Source organism: Falco rusticolus, chromosome 4, assembly GCF_015220075.1.
Source record: "Falco rusticolus isolate bFalRus1 chromosome 4, bFalRus1.pri, whole genome shotgun sequence".
Lineage (NCBI taxonomy): Eukaryota > Metazoa > Chordata > Aves > Falconiformes > Falconidae > Falco > Falco rusticolus.
Genome location: NC_051190.1, coordinates 68546830 through 68570624, shown reverse-complemented (window position 1 = coordinate 68570624; position 23795 = coordinate 68546830). Strand labels below are relative to the sequence as shown.

The following is a 23795-nucleotide window of genomic DNA, read 5'->3' as shown; positions in this document are numbered from 1 at the left end:
ACACAACAGCACTGAAAAGGAGAGGGAAGAGAGGTCTGTTCAGGTAAGAGTTATTTATGTAGACGCTTTTTAGAAAGCTCTATTGGCAAATTAGTCACACATTCTGCTGGAGAAACTGTGCAGAAAGGGGACACACACAAAAGGGGACATGGGGCACGGACAGACCACAGCGGCTGGAAGCAGGTGCATGACATTCTAGGACAAGAATCAGAGCAAAGAAACCAGCCCACTCATCCAAGAGTCAAACTTGAGTTCGTGCCTGATTTTTCTTTCCTGATGCCAATTGGAAATGGGAGGGCTGCTAGGGAAGGACACGTATTCCTCCTTCAGACAAGACCAAAGGACAGAAGCTTCTCATTTATTCTTTAACAGCTACAAAGTATGCTCATGCAAGATGCTGTGAACATAAAATGGGACAGCTGAAAGGAATCAGTAAGTCTCACCTGTGAATGTCACCTCACAGAATTAGGCTCTATAAATGAGAAGCATGTATGGAGAGATACAATGGCATCTCATCACACCTTCACCCCCTGCCTCACACCTTTCCCAACTGAAAGGAAGATGACGTCAACACAGAGCGTAAGAAGGGGGGGTCTGCAGGAATATCTTTGGGAAGAGGGAGCGGGATGTGGGAAGGAAGACTGGCAGATGGCAACTGAAGGCAAATGGAGCTCAAGTCCTACAGAGGAAGATTTTTAGCAGCTCTACAGAGGCCCTTGTTACGGAAAGGAAACAGTTAAGACAACACTCCTCCCTCCTCCCCATTGTATTGGTGAAATGCCAGAAGCACTTCACTGAAGTTCACAAAAGTATGGGGGAAATGGAACTCCAAACATCTGGAGTATGGAGGTCAGACGGTGCTGCAAAAGCAGCTGGCCCCGCATGCAGGAGGCAGCTGTCTGCTGGAACGTCAGCGGAGTGAAGAGGTGGGATGGGTCTGTGGCTAGGAGCAAGGAACAAGCGCCTGGAAAACGGCAGATTGAAGCTCTGTTCCTGGCTCCGCCAGACTTCCTGTGCTACGCCAAGCAAGACGCTTCAGCGCTTAGGCCAGCTTCTTGGAACTGCCCACCTGCAGCGGCTTTGAGAATAGACACAGACAGAGCGTAGGTGGGCACCGGTCTAGGCAACGCTGCCATAGCTGTCTGCTCTGAGCACAGTGAAACATGGTGACAAAGATACCTAAGATTTCTCTGTAAAACAGCTTCCACTGATGTTTTAAAGTGCTAGTTCAAACTCAGTGAGTTATGGATCATACTTCCTGTGCTTTGACAAAGCATTCTGCTGATTTCAACCGCCTGAGGAAACCAAACATACATACACTGCAATAAGTAGTATGTTGTGAATATTACTCATTTAAAACAAAACAAAAAATAATGAAACGCCAAGCCCTCCAATGACCTGATACACGTTCGGGGGAGTACAACATGAATTCTAGCTAACTTTCTTTTTTGTCTTTAAAATTCAACTGCTAGTTCAATTTCCTCTTCAAGAGTCTAACAAACAAGAAGAAAAAAAAATGCATCACTAACATAAATCTCTGCGGGAGGATACAGAGATGGGGAGATGGCAAGATTATCTGGAATTACATTCCACCTGCCTCCTAAAGTCTGTGACCCTTCAGCATCAAAAGCTGGGAGCCAGGGAGAGAAAAGTAGCTTCCGTGGTGTTCCTCCCTGTTCTAACACAACCCCCCTGATCCCCCTAGAATATGATTTCCAGCACTTGCTGGAGATTAAGCTGTGGCTGAACACCACACACCACCACTTCAAAACCATCGTACGACAGGAAGTACAAACCCAGCTCTGCATCAGAACAAAACCACAGTGTGAGGCAAATGAACGACTGCTAACCATCCACTTGAGTTTCATGCTGTAGGACAAACACCTTTTTGAAGGACAGTTCTCTTACTCGGTCCTCTCTGCCCCCCTCATCTTCCCTTCACCAGGACAAGATTCTGATATGGGAACTACCAACGTACATCTCCTCTCCTCCAGTGAGCCGCAAGTGTTCTAGACAGTGAACTAAATACACATTTCAGTGATAACTAACACCAGTGGCATTGCTAATACAAGTTTCCAGAGGAAAAAACCAACTAAATCAAACCAAAATTTTATTAATTATATTTGAACACAAGCCAGAAATGCAAAAGTCTGCTGATTAAAAACAGAAGACACTTCAAAAGGGAAGCGTTTCAAGTGTACAATCCTACTGACTGATTTTGACAGAACATTTGGGATGTGCAGTCATAATATGTTATGTTTGCATTCAGTCTTAAAAAACACAAAAAGCAGATAAATGCTTTTGCTTATGCAAAGTCAAAATCCCAACTGTATGCGTGTGTATTTCAGTACCTGAAATTAGATTTTATTTATTTTAAATTTCTTTTTTGCTGAGTATTCCTCAAGACATGCATGCACGAGTAGGCTCATTAAAAAGAAAAAAACAGAAGAAATAAAATATGCTTATGCAAGCTCCCACATGAGAGTTTCAGCACTTTAAAGTGGCTGAACGAGTCCCTCTTTTCCTTACTGGATGCAATGCACTTGCCTAGAATTAAACAAAACACAGAAATCTAAATATATTCGTGACCGAAGGAAAGCACAAGGACAGAAAGGAAAAATAAAACAGCTTCTTCAGTAGTTTGGACTCACTAAAGAACCACCGTGGGAGTAGAACAAAATTGTATGTTTGAACGAAAAGCATTTTGGGTGCCAAAAAAAGCAACTTCATAGGAGATGAACATGTGCAATTGCAAAGAGCACTGCAGGTGGCTGAAAAGGAAATCATCTAAAAAAAGCCTATAAAAAAATAAACTCAACAGAAGAAGTTTGAACTTTCTCAAAGTTTGTCTGAGGTAAGGAACTGATAAAGCTGGAATAACGACAAGCCATAATGCTCATTCCTGAACAGAAAAATAAAAAATAAAAAAAAAAAGGAAAAAAACCCCGCACAACCAAAAATCCCCCTCACCAAACACCAAAGCCAAACCCCTCACGTTTAGTTGTAACTTGGCATTTCAAATTGCAGGGGGGAACAGGAACACACCAGCAGAAGCGAGGTAACAGTCTTAGTCTTAATTTATCACCTCTTTTGTGCTTTAGTTTATCAATTCTAATAGCAAAAATCAAATAGTTTCTAACAATAAAGGTTATGTTATACGGTTAGGCTAGTGGATTTATTGCATATGTCAAAGTAATCATTACGCTAAACCATAACAAAACTCCCACATAAAACCTATTCTGATTTGTCACAGGTACTTACTTGAAAGTTTTCTGGAATATTTTCAGGCACATGCTTTTCTTAAAACAAAAAAACCCAAACAACCCAAAACCAACAAAAAAAGGGCAAGCAAAAGCCACACATACACAGAAATTCCTCTCCCAAGCATCCCTCTTCATGCGAATTCTGGGCTTATGATGTATCTAAGATTGACAGTCCTGTGGCAGGTTTCCCTAAGACATAAAACAGGGACAACAGATATGGAAATGATCCTGAGTATCCTTTAGCCACCAGCCAACATAGTTTTGATTACAAGTCATCCAAGCAAATGTGTGACATATGTTACTTTCCACTTATGTTACTTTTCACGTAACCTCTTTGATCGTATCGCATTTGACAGCAGTGATATAAGCTAGTGGGAAATCTGGTTTTCAGTTGGGCCAGCACTGCACCAAGAGTAACTCACACACGTATTAATCAAGCAGCCATCATAAGGCTAAAGGCCACGTTATCTATACCACAAACCCACTTGCTTTTCTGCCACGAACACGGCTTATTACACACATAATTTCTTTTTCCCTTCTCTTGTTTCCTAAATGTTCAAAGGCTGAAGACTGCATTTTCTCCAGAAGAGAACTATGAAAGTTCTGGATGTTTTCAAAGTTTTGTACGAAGTAAGCAACTCTATGGCAAACAACTTTGTTGCAACATTATGAGGTGCTACTCCAATGGGAGCATAACCAGCAGCGGCAAGTTTTTACTTCATCCCCATTGCCAGTGACTCTTTACCAGTAAAATTAGATGGCAGGAACAACCCTTAGCCACTATAAATTCCACTTACAAGTTTTCATATACTTGTTCAACTCTGCAGTTAACTTACTACCCATACTACTACCTTCAGCATATTATTGCAGCAAAAAGCTCTTCCATGTCACTTTAATATCAAAACAACTAGGATCTGACAAGCTCCTCACTTCTGTTTTCAAAGACAAATACAGAACAAGACAATTCAGCTCTCTGACCCAGTCTCCCCTTTCTCAAACCCCCTCAGTAACCAGCTCTCCCTCCTGAAGATACACCAACAGAGGACAAGCTTAGAAGCGTCATGAACTTCATTCAGCTCAAACTTATTCCGAAATCTCAGTTTCAACAGCATTGTAGATGGAAGCCTATTAAGATATTCTAGCAAAAAAGGAGAGGTAACAAAAATTCCCACACATGTTTCCTAAGACTGTGTTACTATTTTGGACTGAGTCATACAGACTTCTTGTAATTTGGAATATATTAAGCAAAAGCAGAACACAGACAACTAAATCACAAACACGTATGATATTTACCAGTTTAATGGGGTGGGAGGAAGAGACAGGGCAGAGATGGAACTGCTAAGGCTGCTCTGTTTCTCCATTGCCATTTTAACTTCCACAGACAACTAGAACAGGAAGTTGCACATTGTTTCTGTAAATGGATACCCCTTAGCCTCCTACTCTTGGCTATGACTGATATGAAACACTGCAGTTGTATCTGCTGGGAGCATCCACATGGCCTCAACAGCCCTAGCAGCCCTTACCCCATTCTGAGCCACAACCTTCCCCAGCAAAAACTTTTCCAGACTAAGACTGGGTACTCTGGCAAAGACCCTGGCCCAAGAAGAAACCATGCCACCAGTCAACCCCTCCTCCAGAATCAACTCTCAGACTTGGACACACACACAGCAGCGAGTTCTTGGCTTCACCCTGCACAAGTGCACCTGAACACAAATGCTGCAGCCTGATGGCAGGCTGAAAAGCAGCACAAGTCTCAAAGAGAGATTTTGCACAGGCACAGAGAGGAGCACATTGATATATCCCTACTGCTGAATGCATTATCCCACTACTGTTACAGTAAATTCATTAGTCAGACTGATCGTGCGTTCAGAAATCAGACATTACCACCGTGCAGTTATTAGCATAACGATTAATCTTGATGGCAAATACTTGGGGAGAAGAGAAGCGTCAGCCATTGGGGATGACACACAGAAAGAAGCCTGTAGAAAGAAGCACCCAGAAGTCTGCAGTGTTCAAGATCTTGTCTCCAAGATAACTGAGCCCACAATTTGGGGGATGCAGGGGAGGCAAAGAACAAAACACCACCTGGTACAAGAGAATGGCAGGGAAAAAAAAAATTTAAAAAAAAAAGAGACTGGCCATCTCTTCATGTCACTTTAGGGGGAAGTTATGACACACACACTACACAAGTATTGACCACTGAATTGTTTAAAGTTAACTGAGGAAAGTATGCTGGTGCCCTGGTAAAGGTGCTCCAAGCATTGGTGGGTTAGAAGCCTTTGAACTGCACCGCAGCATTTCAAGAGGAGGCCTTAAAGCTCCACAGTACCACCCACCATGGACTCATGCAGGACTGGCCACTGACCTGTGCAAAACTGGACAGCTAAACACACACTGAAGAGCTACCAAACTTCTGCAAGAAACCAAACTGCACTGGGAAGTGGCTGGAATCAATATACTGCTACAGTTACCTTAATCAGGGAGGGAGGTGTTGGTGAGGAGTGAAGAATTTCCCTGAGAGGTAAAGGGGTACATCAGGACACAATTAATTGGACTACAAAGACAGCTGTGCAAACTTCCGTGGCCTGCCTCCTCCCCATTGCTTCAGTAAAGCTCGGTTTTCCTAAATGAGGTCAATGTACTTTTTGGATTTAAGTCGTATATATCCATTCAGCACTACTAACAGTGTTTACTCTCAGAAACATATAGTTAACATAAACAACAACTATGCATTTATTTTAAGAACTACCACCACAGAGAAACCTAGGCAGACGGGCCGGAGGGGAAGAGTAACAGGAAAAGTATCTTTATTCCAGTAAGATCTGCAGACTGCTTACAATCTGTTTTTCCAGGATGTTTGCTTGAGTCACAATTATTTGCAGAACTTTTGCTTTCTAAAAACTCATTTGGAAAAATCCACACCACATTTTCTTTATTCTGTTTCTACTGTTTATATGATGCTTTTAAACAACTATCAAACTAGGTGACCTGTCATTATCTAATAATGACCAGTCAGCAGTGTTCTCTCAATCTTATTTCAGGCAAATATTTCACATGGAAAACTGTCTTTGTAAAGTCTTTCAAGTAATTTCCAAAAGAATAAATGCATTAGATACATTTATTCCAAGCAATTCAGCCAGCTCTAGTAGAGAGCATCTCTGAAGAGTTTCTGCATTGACTGAAGGACTATACATTTAATGCAGCCCAGGGAAATAAAGTTTCATAAAGATGAGCTGAAAAACAGATGCAAATAACTTGGACTTGTGGTCCCACTAAGCTCCTTTTGCTCCCAGGTCTGGAGGTCTAGAAGTAAGAAGCAAGCCAACTAGGACTGAAGCTCGATATTCTCTCTGCCAGCCAAGAGGCACACTGCACTGTGGGAGGAATGCTTAAAGTAGTAAAATCCCAAGTGATTGAACTTGAAGTTCTCTCAGTGCAAGCTTACGGAAACCATCCCCCACTTCCTGAAGCTTCATTATTTGTTAATAGGCCACAGCCTGTACTAAGAAAAGGGAAAACCACATTCTTTTAACCAAGACCATGAACGCCCCCAAGAAGTTCTCTTCTCCAGTTCTATCATCCAGATGCCAGAGTAGCTTACCACTACATTAGGGATGCTTCAAAACTGTAATAAATGAAGGACAAGCACTTCTGTGGTCAGCTGTCATGCTACCGTCAAAATAAGGCACTAACAGACGTGTCTAAAGGTCACATGAACACAAGTCACACAGCACAGAAACAGATATGCTTAATTATACATCAATTTAGGAGAATATTAAAACAGTGATAAATAAGTGATGAGCAGACCATCCTCGGTGTGCAGGGAGCAAATAAAATAAAGCTAGCTTTATTTTGAAGATGGTCTAGCTCCTATCAGCTTACAGGCTTATAACCCTGTCAGTGCTGTCTCTTACTATGAGACTTAGGGTGTATGAGGAAACTAACCCCAAACACAGTGACACAGGCAGGAGATTAGATAGCTCAGAGTCAAATTTGTTTCAGGCTGTTTGACTGGAGTTCTTGCTTTACCTTAATGACCCATAATTACATGAAAATGGCATATTTCTGGTATGACTTACAGGTTTCACCTCCCAAATGGAGACTGTCCTCAGTTACTTCAGTGTCTTGCTCATCACCACAGCAAGCAGAAAGTGCCCTCAGTTGGAGCACTGGAATAACAATATTTCTACTGTTCATTCGCTCTCAAATGCTGTATTTCATCTGCCAAGGCACACATGCAGATCAACCGCATAATTTCAAGCTAAGTTTATTTTTTAAAAAACATCCAGGTTTAAAAAGTACTTGAATGTCTTGTAATTAAGAAGAACATGCAATTTGCTAGTCCACATGAGCTGGCATATTATTAGTTTACCATACACTACCTATCAACTATTAGAGAGCAAAAACTTCAGTAACACTTTTTCCAGCCTAGTTTAGGAGACAAGCCTTATCCACAGTACCAATTCATCTCTAGTCCTGTACTACATCTGGCCTATTGCTGCATCTTGCCCAATACTAGACTTAACAACACACGTAAGAAAATCCTATAAATGGACAAAGAAGGATCAGCTTCCCAAAGACGACGTTTATCTCCTTTCCAGTCAGATAAAGGTTGATTTGTGGTTTGAAAGCTTATCCTGCAACCTTATACAGCCTAGTTTTGAACACAGTTCAACAACACAACTTAAGAAGAAGAAAAAACAATCCCATAAGACACCAAGTTCAACAAGAAAGCAGAATTTCCTATGATTAAATCAAGCCTTTCAGTCATTTTATATTGCCTTGTTTTTATATTTTCAAAAGATGGCCCAGCTGACCTTTCCTGAAGCAATGATACATTTATTATTTCCATCATGATCCCTCTTAACTCAAAAGGTCCCCACCATACTTGTTCTCACCTCGTATAGAAGCCTGAGTTTTTAATCTCACCCTTATTGCTCCTGGTTTTGCCACATACAGGAATTTGAGACAGCACAACAAGATCAGATTGACAAGACATTATTTTTCTCTTGCATGCAAGGAACAGAGAAGCCAGTTAAGAGAAACAGAAACCTATGCTTCAATCCCTGTGTGACAGCACACTGAATTGTACTGATGGATCCATTGAAAATAACTGCCCCAGAACAACATGTAAGGGGAAAAAACAAGCGCTTTTAGGCGTGAACAGGTGAAGCTACAAAACTACTGCACATTAACATTCATACAAGGATACATCCATGAAAAAGTCATAGCTATTCAGCAGATTCTCAAAGAGGAAGCAAGCAAAATAAAAGATCTGTGATTCTGTGGTCATGTACTACTTACATTTTCATGCCCATAAGATATAATAGGCAAAAGTATTAATAATATAACTGTTTGCTGAAACCAGGAACCAACATTAGAAAGGAAAATGACCACCTTAGTAATCTATGTTTTGAAATTGAGGAAGAGGCTGACATACTTTTATGGTGGTTAATTTACATGCACAGCCAGCATTCCAAATGGGAATGACTGAAAAAGGGAATCATGGCTCCACTAGCTGTCATTCGAACTGTGCTAGTCCAAAACATATTCTAATTTTTCTCAAAAAAGGAAAACCCTACATATAGTACAGCTTTTAATGAAATCTACAATTTGCCTTCCACTATCACCACAATGCCCTTTCCATGATGGCACTAGCAGCACAGTCAGTTAAGAATCAACAATATTCTTCAGTGGAATAAGTAGTTCTTGAAAAAAAGAAATACTCATGGCAATCTATTTCTATTTAGGAGTTTAGCCATAAAGTATATAAATTCATACAATTTCACACACACTTTTTTCTATTACAGTAAAGGTAAACTTTCCCTTTTGTGTTCTGCGACTGCCCTGGTGATGTGGAGGTCATACTGTCCCAGATGATGTTGGACAGGGGACGCACACAGGGGCACAGCAGCCGCATGGCGAGTATTTGATAAAATTAACACATTTGGGCAGATTTCCACACTTCAAATACTCTTTTTCAAAGTTACAACAAAACAACAGAAGTTGTCCCAGCTTTAGAAGAGCAGCTAACAAGTCATTCATGTATCTCCCATGAACTAATAAAATAGTTTGTTCACTACATATATACAACCTGTAAGGGGGCTTTTACAAGACATGCAGAACAGATACCAATGGGTCCCAAAAGGCTGCTAATAAAGAGAATAAAGTCAAGCTAGCAGCGGTATAACGAGTGGCAAAATGTTACTGCTGGCTTATAAAATTGATGTGAATCATTTCTTGGTTTTCCATTTGCAAATCAACATTAACTAAGCACTTACATGCTCCTCAATAAAACCTGCCAGCAGAAAGCACTAAGCAATTCCCTTCTGAACAGCACAAGTTGTCCAGCCACAAGCACCCAGCAGCACACATTCATGCACTTGAGAGGCAGATGATGAAGGGGGAAGCTTCAGTGATGCAGTACAACCAAGATTCACACAGCAAGCTTCTTGTACTTGTTCTTCCCCTCCACCCCAAACACAGGTAGCTCAGGCATAACACTACCCAGCTGCCATGAAAACCAACATCCCAAATAGCTGCCTTAGATGGCACAGATACAGCGACTGACAATGCTTTGGTAGCTGGTTACCTGCTGCTGTATTAGACACAACGTTCTTGTAACTATACCTCATACAGGGCATTTCCTTTTTGCCTTCCCCTTATGCCACTAAAACATTGACAGAGATAAGAAAACTAATTCAACATAAACCAGAAGCTATTCCCATGTGAAGACTGCTGGTTTACTGAGACTTGAAATAGAATGAAAATTAGTTTCATGCAACAATCTAATCAGATGCATCTGAAGGAAAAATAAAGACTCCTTGAAAAGTCCAATATGTGATTTTACAGCAGGTTAGTAACACATTTATGTGATGTATCTTCCAGATATGAAAGGTTTTCATTAAAAAAGGAAGATTGCACAAACCCCTTGACTCCTTTGTTGCACAAAGTTATCAAAAAGGCCTTTCAGAGTAATGTTCACAGTCCTGGGATTTTTGGCTTTGATTTCAGAAAACAAGAGGCTGCATCAGGCCTCTTAATTTAGTATTTAATGAGGTATCTAAAGCTTACAGCCAAACACCCATTCAGCAGAAAGGAGGTTTTAATGGTCTAAAACACATGGAAAACTATGCATTCAGACTGCCCTTCTACCAGACTGTGCAACGGGAATCTGCATTATGAAGAAATTCATTACAGTCAGTGGTTATTAAAGTTAGTAGCTTCCCCAAACACACACTCAAACCTGCATTTACCAAAAAAAAAAAAAAAAAAAAAAAAAAAAAAGGGGAACAAAAGTTTCTTCTCAGTTTCTTCTTCTCCACCCTAAGCAACTGCCCTTCCCCATCACAGAAAGGCTGACAGTTGCAGTTGCTCTCTCATAGGTGTACATAACTAAGCATCATAGGGGTTTTTTGTTCTGTCTTGATTTTTTTTTGTTTGTTGTGTTTGGGGTTTTATCTGACTGCATCAGCTGAGCTGTACAGGAATTACAGACAGATCCTACACATATTCATTTGTGGTCATGCAGGGAATTTCTCAACAGAACAGCTGACAAGGCAACCCTTACACATTATACTACATTCTGAACAACTTATATGTATCATGTAGAAGCTGATACGCACGGAGTTACTAACAATTTTCACTAGCAGACAGATAACCAGAGCAAGTACGATTTAACTTCTTGGAGCCTTGGCCTCTTGTCACAGAGAGTACAGGAAGAACAGGATGTGAAGCAAAGGCCGCAGAGATAACTGTCAGCACTTTATTAGGAGAGGGAACATCACCCAAGGCAAGGTTAATCTAAACAAAAGGTGCAAGTTTCTTCACTATATTTAGAATATTTGTGTCTGCTGACAAGCAAGGGGCAGTCCAAGAGAACCAGAGAGAAGACATTATCTCTCTGATGTCTATAACATTAGATGATGCTTTAGTTCCTGCAGAAACATTTGGTCTCTTCACATGCTTTTGGACATACAGAAAGGAAAGTTTGTATGGAAGTGGAGCTTACAAGCATTTCTACACTGGGAGTGGCAGTTTCCCCCCAACTTAGTCATTGTCTCCCCCTGCACCATTTAGTTCCTATAGCTTATGATGTACCTTGCAAGATATATAAAGCCAGCTCTTAGGATATATGCAGCTAGCTACTGCTGTTTAACACTAAGAAGGGTCACACCAGAGGGTAACCTGTACCAGCACTGCACCACACTCCAAAATAAAAAGAATTTTCCCAACTCCATGTACTAACCTGCCGAGCTTCAACTTGTGGTAATTGTTCAACATTACACTGTCACTACCAAAAGACTAACTGCAAAGATGACAGCGTCAGGCTTAAGTATTTGTAGGCTGCTGTTATGCCACTGCTCTGCTTCTTCTTTGTCAGACTAAACAAGCACAACTCCTTCAACCTCTCCTTGTAGGCTGCATGCATGCTCCATGTTCCCAATCATCTCGGCATCCCTCTCTGCTAGACTACCTCCCAGTTTCCCTGAATCACTCTTGAACAAGGCAAGAGGTAATGCAAAACAAAGGGACACAGTGCTCCAGGTGAAGCCTCATCACTGCAGAGCAGATGATAATCACGGCCCTTCATCTGCCAGCCACACTCTACCCAACATGTCCCTGCCACATGGTCTCACTTATTCAGATGGCCTCGTGTTGTCAGCTTACTTTCAGCACAGCATCCACCAGCACGCTAGCTCCTTTTCAGCAGGATGGCTACTCAGTCACCTCCCCGCACATACAAAGGCAGGGAGTTATTCCACCTCAGGTATAGGGCCTTTCACCTTGACCAGTTTCCCCAAGGTTTTTGCTGGCTCAGTCCTCAAGTTTCTCAAGGTTCCTCTGCACTGAAGCGCTGCCATTCAGCATGTGAATGACCTTTCCTAAGAGTTATCCCCAGATTTGCTGAGGACACAGTTTATGTCCTGAACAGTCTGGCCTTCAGTATTAATCCTGCTTGTTCACAGCCATCAACCACTTGTTAGTTCTGGCTAATTTTCTTTCCTGTTAACAGTCCCTTTGTCCAGCCCATGTGTTCTTCGTATCAGAGACCACCAGAGTTTTAAGCATCCTCCTCTTTTTAAAGAGGCAATTTCAGGGTAAAAGTAGCTGAACAGATATCCTTTGGAAGGAGAGTCATCAGTAAAAGGATCTGGACAGGTCTTTTGCTCCCATTCATAAGTGTACTAAAAGTACTTTACATAATTGCTTGTTCCTAGGCATGAGCATCCACGCTCATCAGCAGATGATTAGTCACATTTTCTAACCCCTTCCTGCTTCTTGGCTTGCAAACATGAATTTGAACTGTGTTGTGATCATATACCACAATCCCTGAATGCAGTATTAGATTAATGTGAAGGGCAGACACACACACAGTCTGAGAGAAGGCTCCTTCCCACAAACTGAGACCTCGAGTGTTCCCACTATACCTCCACTGCCTTATGAATCTTCAAACATCAGAGGTCTGCTGAGCACCTAACAGCTCTTGCGCTCTTCTTCCCTGCCATCAAACACTGGTTACTTTGTTCTCAACTTGCTACTACTTAAGAGCTCACCCCTTCAAGCCCCCAGAAGATCTTCACTGAAACCTAATCCACATCAGCCCTCACTGATCACTCGCCCAATGGAAAACACCTTAGTATTTGGGAATCGGGGTGGTGTGTGTGATTCAACATACCCTACAGCTGTAAGTTTCAGAAGTCCTACAAGAAAAGACAACATCTGTGTGTTTCATTATTGCCTCTGATTTCACCTAGACAAGCATACCATAGAAACAGAAGGCATCTGGCCGCCTGTTTGCATACGGTATTTGAATTACACATGCAGTGAACTAGATATGGATGGTAACAAGCAAGATTATTCTAAACCAGTTCAGGGGTTTGTGGTTTTTTTGTTTGGTTGGGGTTTTTTAATAGTTGTAAAACCTTCTAACTTTTAATGGTGACAAAAGATGCACTTTTTTCTTGCCAAGAGTTATGCTTTCAAAACACTGTTTTGTAATAGTCCCTATTTTGCATTAGAGGAGAGCTTTCAGATGCAGAAGAAAATCTTAACACTGAATGTTTAAGGGGTGCAGTGTTTACTGGTGCAAACCATCCTTTCTTAAAAAGGAGTCTATTGCTTGCTTCATGCTTCAAGAGGCATGGATTTAAATACTGAGCTATTTAAAAAGTGTTTATGTCAAGGGAAAAAGAAAAGGAATAGCTGCTACACCCAGTACTGCAGCTGCTCTGACATAAGTATGAGCACTGATCTGTTACACTTTTCAGTTTTGACACAGTAAACAAGGATGTGTCCCTGTCAACCTCCCTCCCCCTCTGAGGAATCTGGCTGTCCCAGCTTCATTACCTGCAAGTTTGTGGAAGTGAAGCAGCAAAAAATTTATCTTAAAGTACACATTTAAGTCAGCTCCTGTTCCCAAGAGAAAGAGGGGAAGAGGGGAGACCAACAAAAAGTCAGAAGAGCACAGTCCCAAATTTCTAGAGGAGCAGTTTTCCCTTGTCAAATATTCAAGCTATGAAGAGCTGAACTTAACTCCTCTACTAGAAGACACCAATTTTCAGAATCAAGAGAGGAATATGAGAGGATTTTTTAATTTTATTTTTAAAGAATTAACTCATTGGCTCAGGAACCCATGCAAAACCAGCACAAATTAGCACCATGATTTAAACAGCTAATCACAATCTCATTTAATATACATAGGAAATAAACGTAATGAAGCATAAAGCACAATCAGAGCATAAATACAGTGTCCTGCTTAACTCATCATCAGGGTACATGAAAAAATCCTGGGTTTATTTAGATGCTGCACACCAAGAAACACCACGTGCTGAATGTTGAGGTCTTCATTCCTTCCCCACCTCAATGTGCAAGGTCCTTCCTTTGTCTTCCGAGGTCTCTCATTGCAAGCTGACCCTTAGCTTCCTCTTTTGCTGCCCAGTCCATGTATTCACTCATCTTCCCTAAAATTATTACAAAGGAAATACTACCTATTCCAGACACCTTATACTTCATATGCTACAAAGAAAGCAAAACACCTGGCTATTGCTGTTCCATCTTCTTCAAAGAAAATTTCTTTTTGGTCTGCAACATAGCATATGTCTATACCATAGAAGAACTGCTGCTCTGCTGCTGCCTAGGATTTGTGGATGGACAAGTCACCAGTGATGGGGTTCAAGTCCTTTTCTCCACTACATTTTCACACACCAGTGTCCCACAGGGAAAGTTGAAATGGCACACCACAACAGTGCAGCACTCGGGCTGCCCCTTCTTTCACATCTTGGATCAAAATTAGCTCAACTCCTACCTGAAATTTCTCTTTTAAGTATGGCCATCCTCCAGGCAAATAAAAACAAACAAGCATCAAATAGGAACTGACAGGAATACACAATGCAAGTGACTGCAACAAAAAGCTCATAGCAGGGAGTCTAAAGGCACATATAGAATCACAGAATCATTTAGGCTGGAAAAGACCCTTAAGACCATTGAGTACAACTGTAAACCTAACGCTGCCAAGTCCACCACTAAACAATGTCCCTAAACACCACATCTATGTGTCTTTTAAATACCTCCAGGGATGGTGATTCAATCACTTTCCCAGGCAGACTGCTGCAATGCTGGATAACCCTTTCAGCACATAATTTTTTCCCAATATCCAATCTAAACCTCCCATGGCACAACTCGAGGCCATTTCCTCTCATCCTAACACTTGTTACTTGGGAGAAGAGACCGACACCCACCTCGCTATAACCTCCTTTCAGGTAGTTGTAGAGAGCAGCAAGGTCCCCCAGAACCTCCTTTTTTCCAGAATAACCCACCCCAGTTCCCTCAGCCGCTCCTCATCAGACTTGTGCTCCAGACCCTTCACCAGCTTCATTGCCCGCCTCTGGACATGCTCCAGCACCTCAATGTCTTTCTTGCAGTGAGGGGCCCAAAACTGAACACAGTGTTTGCGGTGCAGCCTCACCAGTATGGAGTACAGGGGGACAATCACCTCCCTAGTCCTGCTGGCCACAGATGATACAAGCCACGATGCTGTTGGTCTTCTTGGCCACCTGGGCACACTGCTGGCTCATGTTCAGCCGGCTGTTAACCAACACCCCCAGGTCTTCCACTGCCCAGCAGCTTTCCAGCCACTCTGCCCCCAGCCTGTAGCGCTGCATGGGGTTGTTGTGCCCCAAGTGCAGGACCCAGCATTTCTTCTTGTTGAGCCTCCTACAACTAGCCTTGGCCATCAATCCAGCCTGTCTAGATCCCCCTGCAGAGCCTGCCTGCCCCCCAGCAATCAACACTCCCCCTAACTTGGTGTCATCTTGAAATTTACTGAGGGTGCACTCAATCCTAGATTATTAAGATACTGAACAGAACCGGCCCCAGTACTGAGCCCTAGGGAACACCACTTGTGACAGGCCACCAGATGGATTTATTTCATTCACAACTCTTTAGGCCCAGCCATCCAGTCAGGTTTTTTTACACAGCGAAGAGTATGCCTGCCCAAGCCATAAGCAGTCAGTTTCTCCAGGAGGATGATTGATGATGTGGGAAATGGTGTCAAAGGCTTTACTAAGGTCTCAGGTCCAGGTAAACAACATTCATGGCCTTTCCCTCATCCACTAAGTGTGTCACCTTGTCACAGAAGGAAATCAGGTTCATCAAGCGGGACCTGCCTTTCATAAACTCATGCTGGCTGGGCCTGATCGCCTGGTTGTCCTGCATGTGCCACATAACAGCACTGAAGATAATCTGCTCCATAAGCTTTCCTGGCACCAAGATGAGACTGACAGGCCCGTAGTTCCCTGGATCCTCCTTCTGGCTCTTCTTGTAAATGGGCGTCACATTTGCTAACCTTAATACCTTTAGTGAAGTCTTGACATGCAATTGGTCCAAAGGATAGACTTGCTCTTTTTCCCCCAAATCTTACTGAACAGGATGAGTAGGATCTCTTATACTGGAAAGCTTTGCAAACTTCTCCAGAAGAGCAATTAAAGTCTCTGCTCTACCACATCAGAGCAGCTTGGGAAAGTCATGTCAGCTTGGCAAAACTCAAAGTCAATATCAAGGATTTAAGCCAAAGAGCTTAGCTGTATGTGCACAGCTCTGTATACTAGGTGTAGTAAATAATTACATGGCAGATCACTCCAGACCCACACATTACAGCAGAAAATATAACTACAGAAAATATAGATGCAGCTGGGCAGGCTTTTGCTGTGGCTGCTATGCAAAAACCATTGGAGCTGTTCACTGCCTCCATGTACCCAGAGCAGTGCTCCCTTACCACAGTGTGATTACACATGTGAAACCTCTCTGCCCTCAAGAAGAAATCAAAGTTGAATTAATTTTTTCCTATAAAAGCAAGCAAACTTTCCATCTGTAAAATTAAGCTCCAGTAACAAGAATATAACACACCACTCCATCACCTAACTTTTCATGAGTGCTTTTTCCATTGAAGAAGGTACATAGCTAGGAAAAATACTGAGTGGCTACTAATCAAAATTAGCTATCCAGCCATCTGGCCTAGAGTCTTTCTGGAAAATGCACAGAGAACTGAAACATGGTAGGGGAACAAAAAGCACCTGCAGGTCAGAAGAACCACAGAATTTTCTTCCATAGAAAGAAGAAAGGTATTTTAACCAGAAAAACTATCAAATTGTGCCTTATTTCACAGATACTTGCTCTACGCTGCAAAACCCAGAATTGAGTATTTGACTGGCAATCCTCAGATCTCCATTTCTAGGCAATACTTCTCACATGAAAAATTCCATTCTGAGAATACGTTCATCCACATGCTTTAGTGGCATGAAAATATTCACAACTGATACAAATGAAAGACACTCTGGAGACCTTGGAAAATTTAGACAGTCTATCAAAGCAACTGCACAGCAGATTTAAGATACGCAGTTGAAGCATTTAAGCAGAAACAATTCAAAGCAAATAGCTGAGCTGGTATGCATGCATTATCTGTATCCAGTTTAATTCTACAAAATTAGTCTGCAGAGGTTCATTTATAAGCAAGGATTAGTTTCAGGAAAGACCAACCAGGACAGAAGCTACAAGCAAGTGACCTTGCTAAACACTCTTCAAAAGCTCTACAAAGCACTGATTGTTCACAGTCTTTAGCAAACAGTTCATGTATCAGGTGACTCAATAGCTTTCAGCATAGTGCCTTCAATTCAAGTGGCAACAGTACAGAGGGTTAACACCTTTTGTGCTAGTTAGTCGTATCAGCAGGCCAGTAAGAATTTAACAATAATCGCTTCACACACACACACTGCAGCTCTGAAACACATAAGAAAAGATGTGCTCAGTACAAAAGAGCATCCAATGCTTGGGAAAACCTGTAGGTTCAAGTCCTTTACCCAGTCATTTCTTCAGAGGTAGTCATAATCCTAGCATCAAGAAATCTTTGAACATTTGACAGAACAAGGAACTTATCTACAGCAATTGTACTTCCTCCTACTTTCCTGTTTCAGTGGAAGGCACTTTTTAAACACTTGATACAGCTTTTAACACTGTTTAGTTCTTAGCACACACTAACTTGACAAGCCTTTTTGAGAGGTTTGTTACTAGGAGGGCCCCTCCACATGCACTGGAATCTTCACCCTGCTGACATGCTTTCAGTGCACCACTGTGCTGCCATTTAACAACGATCTTTTAGAAACCATAATTACTCTGAAATAACAGTAAACAGGTTAGCAGATCCTATGAGGAGACAGACAGTAGAGACCGTAAGACGCATTTCTATTCAAGTATTTGGTCTAAGGTGGACCACTAATGGTACCAGTTGACCAACAAAGGTTTTAAACTCACTGGCTGCACTGTAGAACATTTTAGGATGAATCCTCTGAGATTTGTTTATGAAATGTCTCAGACAGGCATAGGACAAAGGCCAAAGATCCAACTGAATTTCAATAAGAGCATATGATAGAGCGGACACCGGGCCCTCAACAACCCACTCAAGCCCACTTGAGAACAGCAACATAGGAGTTAATGAACTGAGTGGATCCTGTCCCTCCCTCCTTGCTTGGCACTAGTATGGGACACACATGATGATGCAATAAGCCACTTCCAGGCTAAATGCAGCAGACATTTTTTGGCTGAGTTAGCATACAATCAGACCAATGCCAGATCAGGTACAAGGCAGGCAGCAGCAGCAACTCTACCCCCTCAGCAGCAGCCAGCTAGGGTGACACTTCAGCCAAGGGAACACAAGCTGTCACTGACAGGGACAAGCCTGTTCTTTCCTGTCATCTACTTCCATGTGCTCCCCACATCAACTCCAGCAATACTGCAGTCACAGTACAAGTCAGGTCAGCTCATTCAACTGCTTTGGCTTAGAAAGAGGCTCTCCCTCTCACACAGCTCATGTAATTACATCCTGCAAAGGTATGAAAACAAATGAGATTACTGCATATGTTGCAACGCTAATAGAAGTACCATATGAGCAGTGGTATTTTATCTAGATTTCCTTCAGAAAGAGAATCCTCTCCACCCCTCCCTCAACTGTAGCTTCAGTTCTTGGAATCCGAAGTAATTAACTCCTGCTTTAAACCAAACATAATCCCAGTGCTTCTTGATAAAGGAACTGTTTTACTTCTGTCCTGAGCTCCATCACAAAGTGGCTTTCATAAATACTGAAAGAAAAAAGCCTTACCATTTTCTATCATGTTACTCAGAGAATTCAGAGAAATCAACATAAACTATCCAGCTCAATACAAGAGAAAGGTAACGCCTTCTCCAGTGTTGTCAGTCCTCTATTAGAAAAAAAAAAAAAAAAAAGATTACCTGGGAGATATGGTTGATGGAGGATTCCATCCTCCGTAGCTGGGAGGCTTGGATGTCCAGCAGTTGCAATACATTGTTGGCCAGTGCATTGATCTGATAAGCAACACTGGCTAGAGATTGGGTTGTGTAGGCTTTGGTCTCTTCTAATGCTTTCCTTTTATCTGGAGCCTGTAAAGCAAGAGAACAAGACGTTTGCTTAAGTCCAGGAAAAGGGTGGGGTATGGGGGAAAAGGACAAGAACATAAAAATACAACCTATATTTAGAAGAATCTGTAATTAAGAACATTTGAGTGTGCAAAGTACTCTATCTGCATCTACATTTAAAAAATTCTCAATAAGGAAGATAAAGAATTTGAAAAATATTTAACCATAATAGAATTATATGCCAAAAACACCAAGTCATTCAGTAGAAAACACACTATTGTGATGTGTTACAGTTGAGTTTCTAAAGCCTGTCCAACCCTTCGTTTCCCAAAAAGCCTCCGATTCCCCAGGAACACTGAAATGCAGCTTCTGCCATCTCTTATGAGGTCATGCAGCTCAGGCCCATTAAAGACAGAAAAGTATTTTCCCACAGTTGCGTGTCCCCTACTGCACATGCCACCTACAAAGCCAACCCTCCAGCTATGCGGGTTACTATTCCCACGGCCCAGGAGAAGGGCAAGTAGTGCATCATGATGGTATGCACAGAGGGCTCCTGCATGCAGGGAGTATTTGTGAAACTATCCCTCCTCAGGCAAAAGCCTAATAAACTTTCCTTGACAGCTGAGGAAGTCATCATGTCTGAGAAGACACATACATTCTGATGTGTCAGAAAGGAGCACAGCTTCCCCCTGAACGGCAAAAATAAAAGGATCACTTTCCCGCTGAAATCACACCTTGCTAAGTTGAAGTCCTCAACCTGTCCTGAGGCACTTGCTCCCTAGTCAGAGGGCAGGTTACTGTCCAAGATCAGCAACTGCTTACGTGACTTGAATCACACGACCCAAATCAGTCCCTTCTCACTGGCAGGATGAGAAAAATCCATCTGGAAAATGCACACACCCCACTCTGAAGTGCTCCCTGTATCACAGCTTGGGAGCTGGCAGCAGAGGCCATGTACTTCATCTGTTTACCCAGCCTGCAAACTGCAGCTACCCAGAAGTCTCTTTCTTCCCTCTGTAGGAAAGGTGCACTGCATAAGGAAGGATTTGCAGTATATGATGACTCAGTGCTAGCATAGTTTCTTCCTCATTTTATTTATTTGTGGAACAGTCAGTTGATCTCAGCAACCAAAAGGAGAGGCTCATATTAATAGTCCCTTCCAACTAGTCTTCTATTTTTATTGTTGATTTCTTTGAATAAGACTCAACATACACTGTATGCAACAGTTACAGTATTAACCATAAAGTCAGGAAACTAAGAAATTCCATTTGCATTCAACTAAGCCCTGTGCTTCCCAGTTTCCATGCACTCATTCATTCTTAAAGGCTGCCTCTATTCCTTCACCTCAGTATTTTCATTTAACACCCCCAAGTGTTAAATCTGCACCTGAGTTCAAGTATGAAAAGATGCAACAGCTAATAAGGAATCTTTCTTGTCTCTCTTGCTTTAAGGAGAGAATCAGCTCTTGCTTTAAGGAGAGAATCAGAAGGCAAACTGTTCATATACATTATAAAGTTGCAGCATGACCTAAATACTGCAACACAAGCTATGCTATGCTACCTTTTAATTAAAGATTTGTCTTTTTTTAAACACAGGTGAATTCCCCCCCAAATCCATACAATTGTTCATAATCATGATTAACATTCCTAGCAGTTTTTACACTTTTTAGGACACTTGGTTAATGCCATCCTTCAAATGGATTCACATACAGATGCCTTCTACAATGTGAAGCAGCAAGAACAGTTTAATACAATCTGTTGCCAAAAGGTAAAAAAACAGCTACTGCATGTACAAAGGCCAAACCATGCAAAACTCCAATTTTTTTAGTATTTCCAAATGCAAACAAAGCTATCTTCCACCTAAAAAGAGTATTGACATTTCTAGCTGTCAGAACACATTAGTGAGTCATTTTGCTTCTTTAGAAAACAAACTTTGGTGGTGAAGGATCTGTAAAGCAACTATTAAAGGTTCAAGAAGCAAGTTTCCCAAAGTACCCTGGCTTTCCAGAGGCATTTTAAACTTCAAATTGCCACTAGCAGTGACTTTAAAAACACTTTCCTGTTGAGCTGAAGCCTAAAAAAACCCAACTGATTATTTATACTTGAACTTCTACCACCCTGGACAACAGTGAAAATGCAGGTAGCAACTTCACCAATAACTGAAATAAAAGGTTTACTGAAGTAGACACAGCCAACAAGGCAGCAGTCAACACAAGTTTAACTTCATAAAAGCTCAACTGGAGATCTATAGCCTTTACTCAAGCAGTTTTCTTACTACAAAGTTTCAACTAACGGATACGCTGAACACTAACAGGTTACAAAGCCATGGCACTCAATTACTGAGTGTTGTCGAGAAAACCTCACTGTATAAAAAGTTTCTTTTCTTCTCTAATGATTTGTTGATCAAATGCCTCACCCTCATTTGCCTAAGCACCTAAGGTTTTAGTTATTTGCTCAAATGACTAGATGGATTAGATGAACACAGTTCTGATGTGGAACATATTGCATGTCCTAGCAGAATTAGGTTAGAAACATTTTCAAGCTTTGCAGATAATTCAGGCAATTTCAGTTTAGAGTTTAACAGTTTAGATTAGAACTAACCTGACATAGTCTTTTGCATTTCTTAATTAGAACTACTGGCATCCACAAGATACAAGCTAAAAGCTTTACAGCCAGCAAAAGGGGAAGAGGAGAAGGAGAAGCCAAGAGCTATGTAGCAGCAACAGGAGGGAGCCAGGATTCCCAATGTTCTTAAACTGTTACTTTCACCTCTCTTTAAGCAAAAACTAAAAGCGGTATAGAAGATAATGCACATTTACATGCCTTCAGATATTTTGGAATATGAGCACCAGTTAACTATTCAATTTTAATGACAACACAATCTAAAGACTGTCAACTGACTTGTTTTCCTAACAAGTTCAGAATTACTTTATGATCCTGTATCAAAAGCTTTAAAGATACTGTTGTTTCTCCAGTAGTCCTTGATATAAACAGAAGTTTGAGTGGCCTTTAGCAGCAAAGTGAATATTCTCTAAATCCAGAATATCACAGCTTTTGAAGTTTCCCTTTCAAAATAAGCTCCCACCTGTATGCCTAGTTCACCCTTAACATTCATGTTACTATGGCAAAATTGCAGTTTGAAATTGCTTTCACGTAACTATGTTTAACACTAAAAAGAAAATTCCTCCTATAAACCAAGCAAATACATGAAAAGACAGTTAAACTTGCATGGCATTCCACACTGCATATCATGTATTTTTGGCAAATGCAAACTTGTATAATAAAACTTCCTTTAAAAAGTCACATAATTACTATAGTAAAGTAGAAAACTGATTCTGTACCCAAACAATTGCCACAGTAAAAAAAAAAAAAAAAAAAAAAAGAGTAGGAGCTTATTTACCAATTCTTCAGTTCAGTGACACATCAAGGTCAAACGATGAGGAACCTGTCCATCACTCAGCAGCTGATCTTTACAAGTCATATACCCTGCCAATTTTTCTCTTCCCCTCTCCAAACTGCCACCCACAAAGGCATATCCCCACAATAGTGTCTGCAGTGTTCAAACCATCTGCCCTCCAGCTTTCTCTCTCAGCTAATTCCCACCATCATCTAGTTCATGCAGCGCACAACTACAGGTACAAACTTGCACCCAAAAAAATCACATCAGCTCACACTGCAAAGCACCTTCAGAAGCCCAACCTTCTGTTGCAATCATACCAGTCCATACTCTCATCATCTGTTCTCTGACCTCTGTTTTCCCCGCTTCCCACTTCAGTTCCATTCACTGTGCTTGAAACTCCCTGTAAGAAAAACGCCCCACCAGAAGGACTGGCTCCACTTGAAAAGGGTCAGAAAGCAGTTCATCAGATCACACCAAGACTGGCTGCCCTGGCAGAAAGAAATTAATTTGCCTCCTCAGTACGTGGCATGCATTGCTCCACATTTTTCATCTTCAGCTGTTGGAATATGTCCAAACTCAAGCACAGAAAAACCCATCCAGGATAAACTACTAACAGAGCACTGCCCTAAAGCAGCCAAACAGTCACTAAGCTGAACAGAGCTGTTAATTATTCAGTGCCCAATACCTGTTCAGATGTTTGGCATTCTGTTCAAGGGTTTGAACACTCTCAGCAATCAAGCTACAGAAACAACTTCACACTCAGTTTTATATGCCTTTGCTGTAATTGCTCATACACATTTAATGAATTCAACAGTGCAATACATTTGTGTTTGCTTCACAAGTAAACACAAGATAATTGTTTAGGTTTAAATCTTGGTTGTCATCTTTTAAAAAGACTTACACCTTTCATTAATCAATTAAAGAGAAAATTAGGATTGCTACAATCAGCTGCCACATGGATTTAGCAATCTTTATCACATTAGCATTCACAGAATGCAGCTATGCCAAAGTCATCAATACGCCCATTTGTATTCTCTTTTGTTCATGTTGTCATTTACTCACCTTTGACATTCACAGAAAGCATACTTCCTGATAAGACGGATACTACAGTTGAGGTTTCAAAGTTCTGCTTCCTTCACTAAGGTCCTGCCATTTTAACACAGACAACTGTTCCCAACAAGGTCAGGAATGAAGTTTTACCAAAAA

The 23795-nt window shown here is 41.4% G+C and overlaps 1 protein-coding gene across 14 annotated transcripts in view; it reads right to left on the bottom strand.

The window, feature by feature from the left end:
* Positions 1 to 23795, bottom strand: part of ABI1 (abl interactor 1) — an 82005-nt gene that overhangs the window by 39539 nt on the left and 18671 nt on the right. For all 14 annotated transcript variants that reach the window (XM_037382666.1, XM_037382668.1, XM_037382655.1 and 11 more), the window contains exon 2: positions 19047 to 19214. In XM_037382666.1, coding sequence (XP_037238563.1) covers positions 19047 to 19214 — 168 coding nt within the window. The remainder of the gene's footprint in view (positions 1 to 19046; positions 19215 to 23795) is intronic.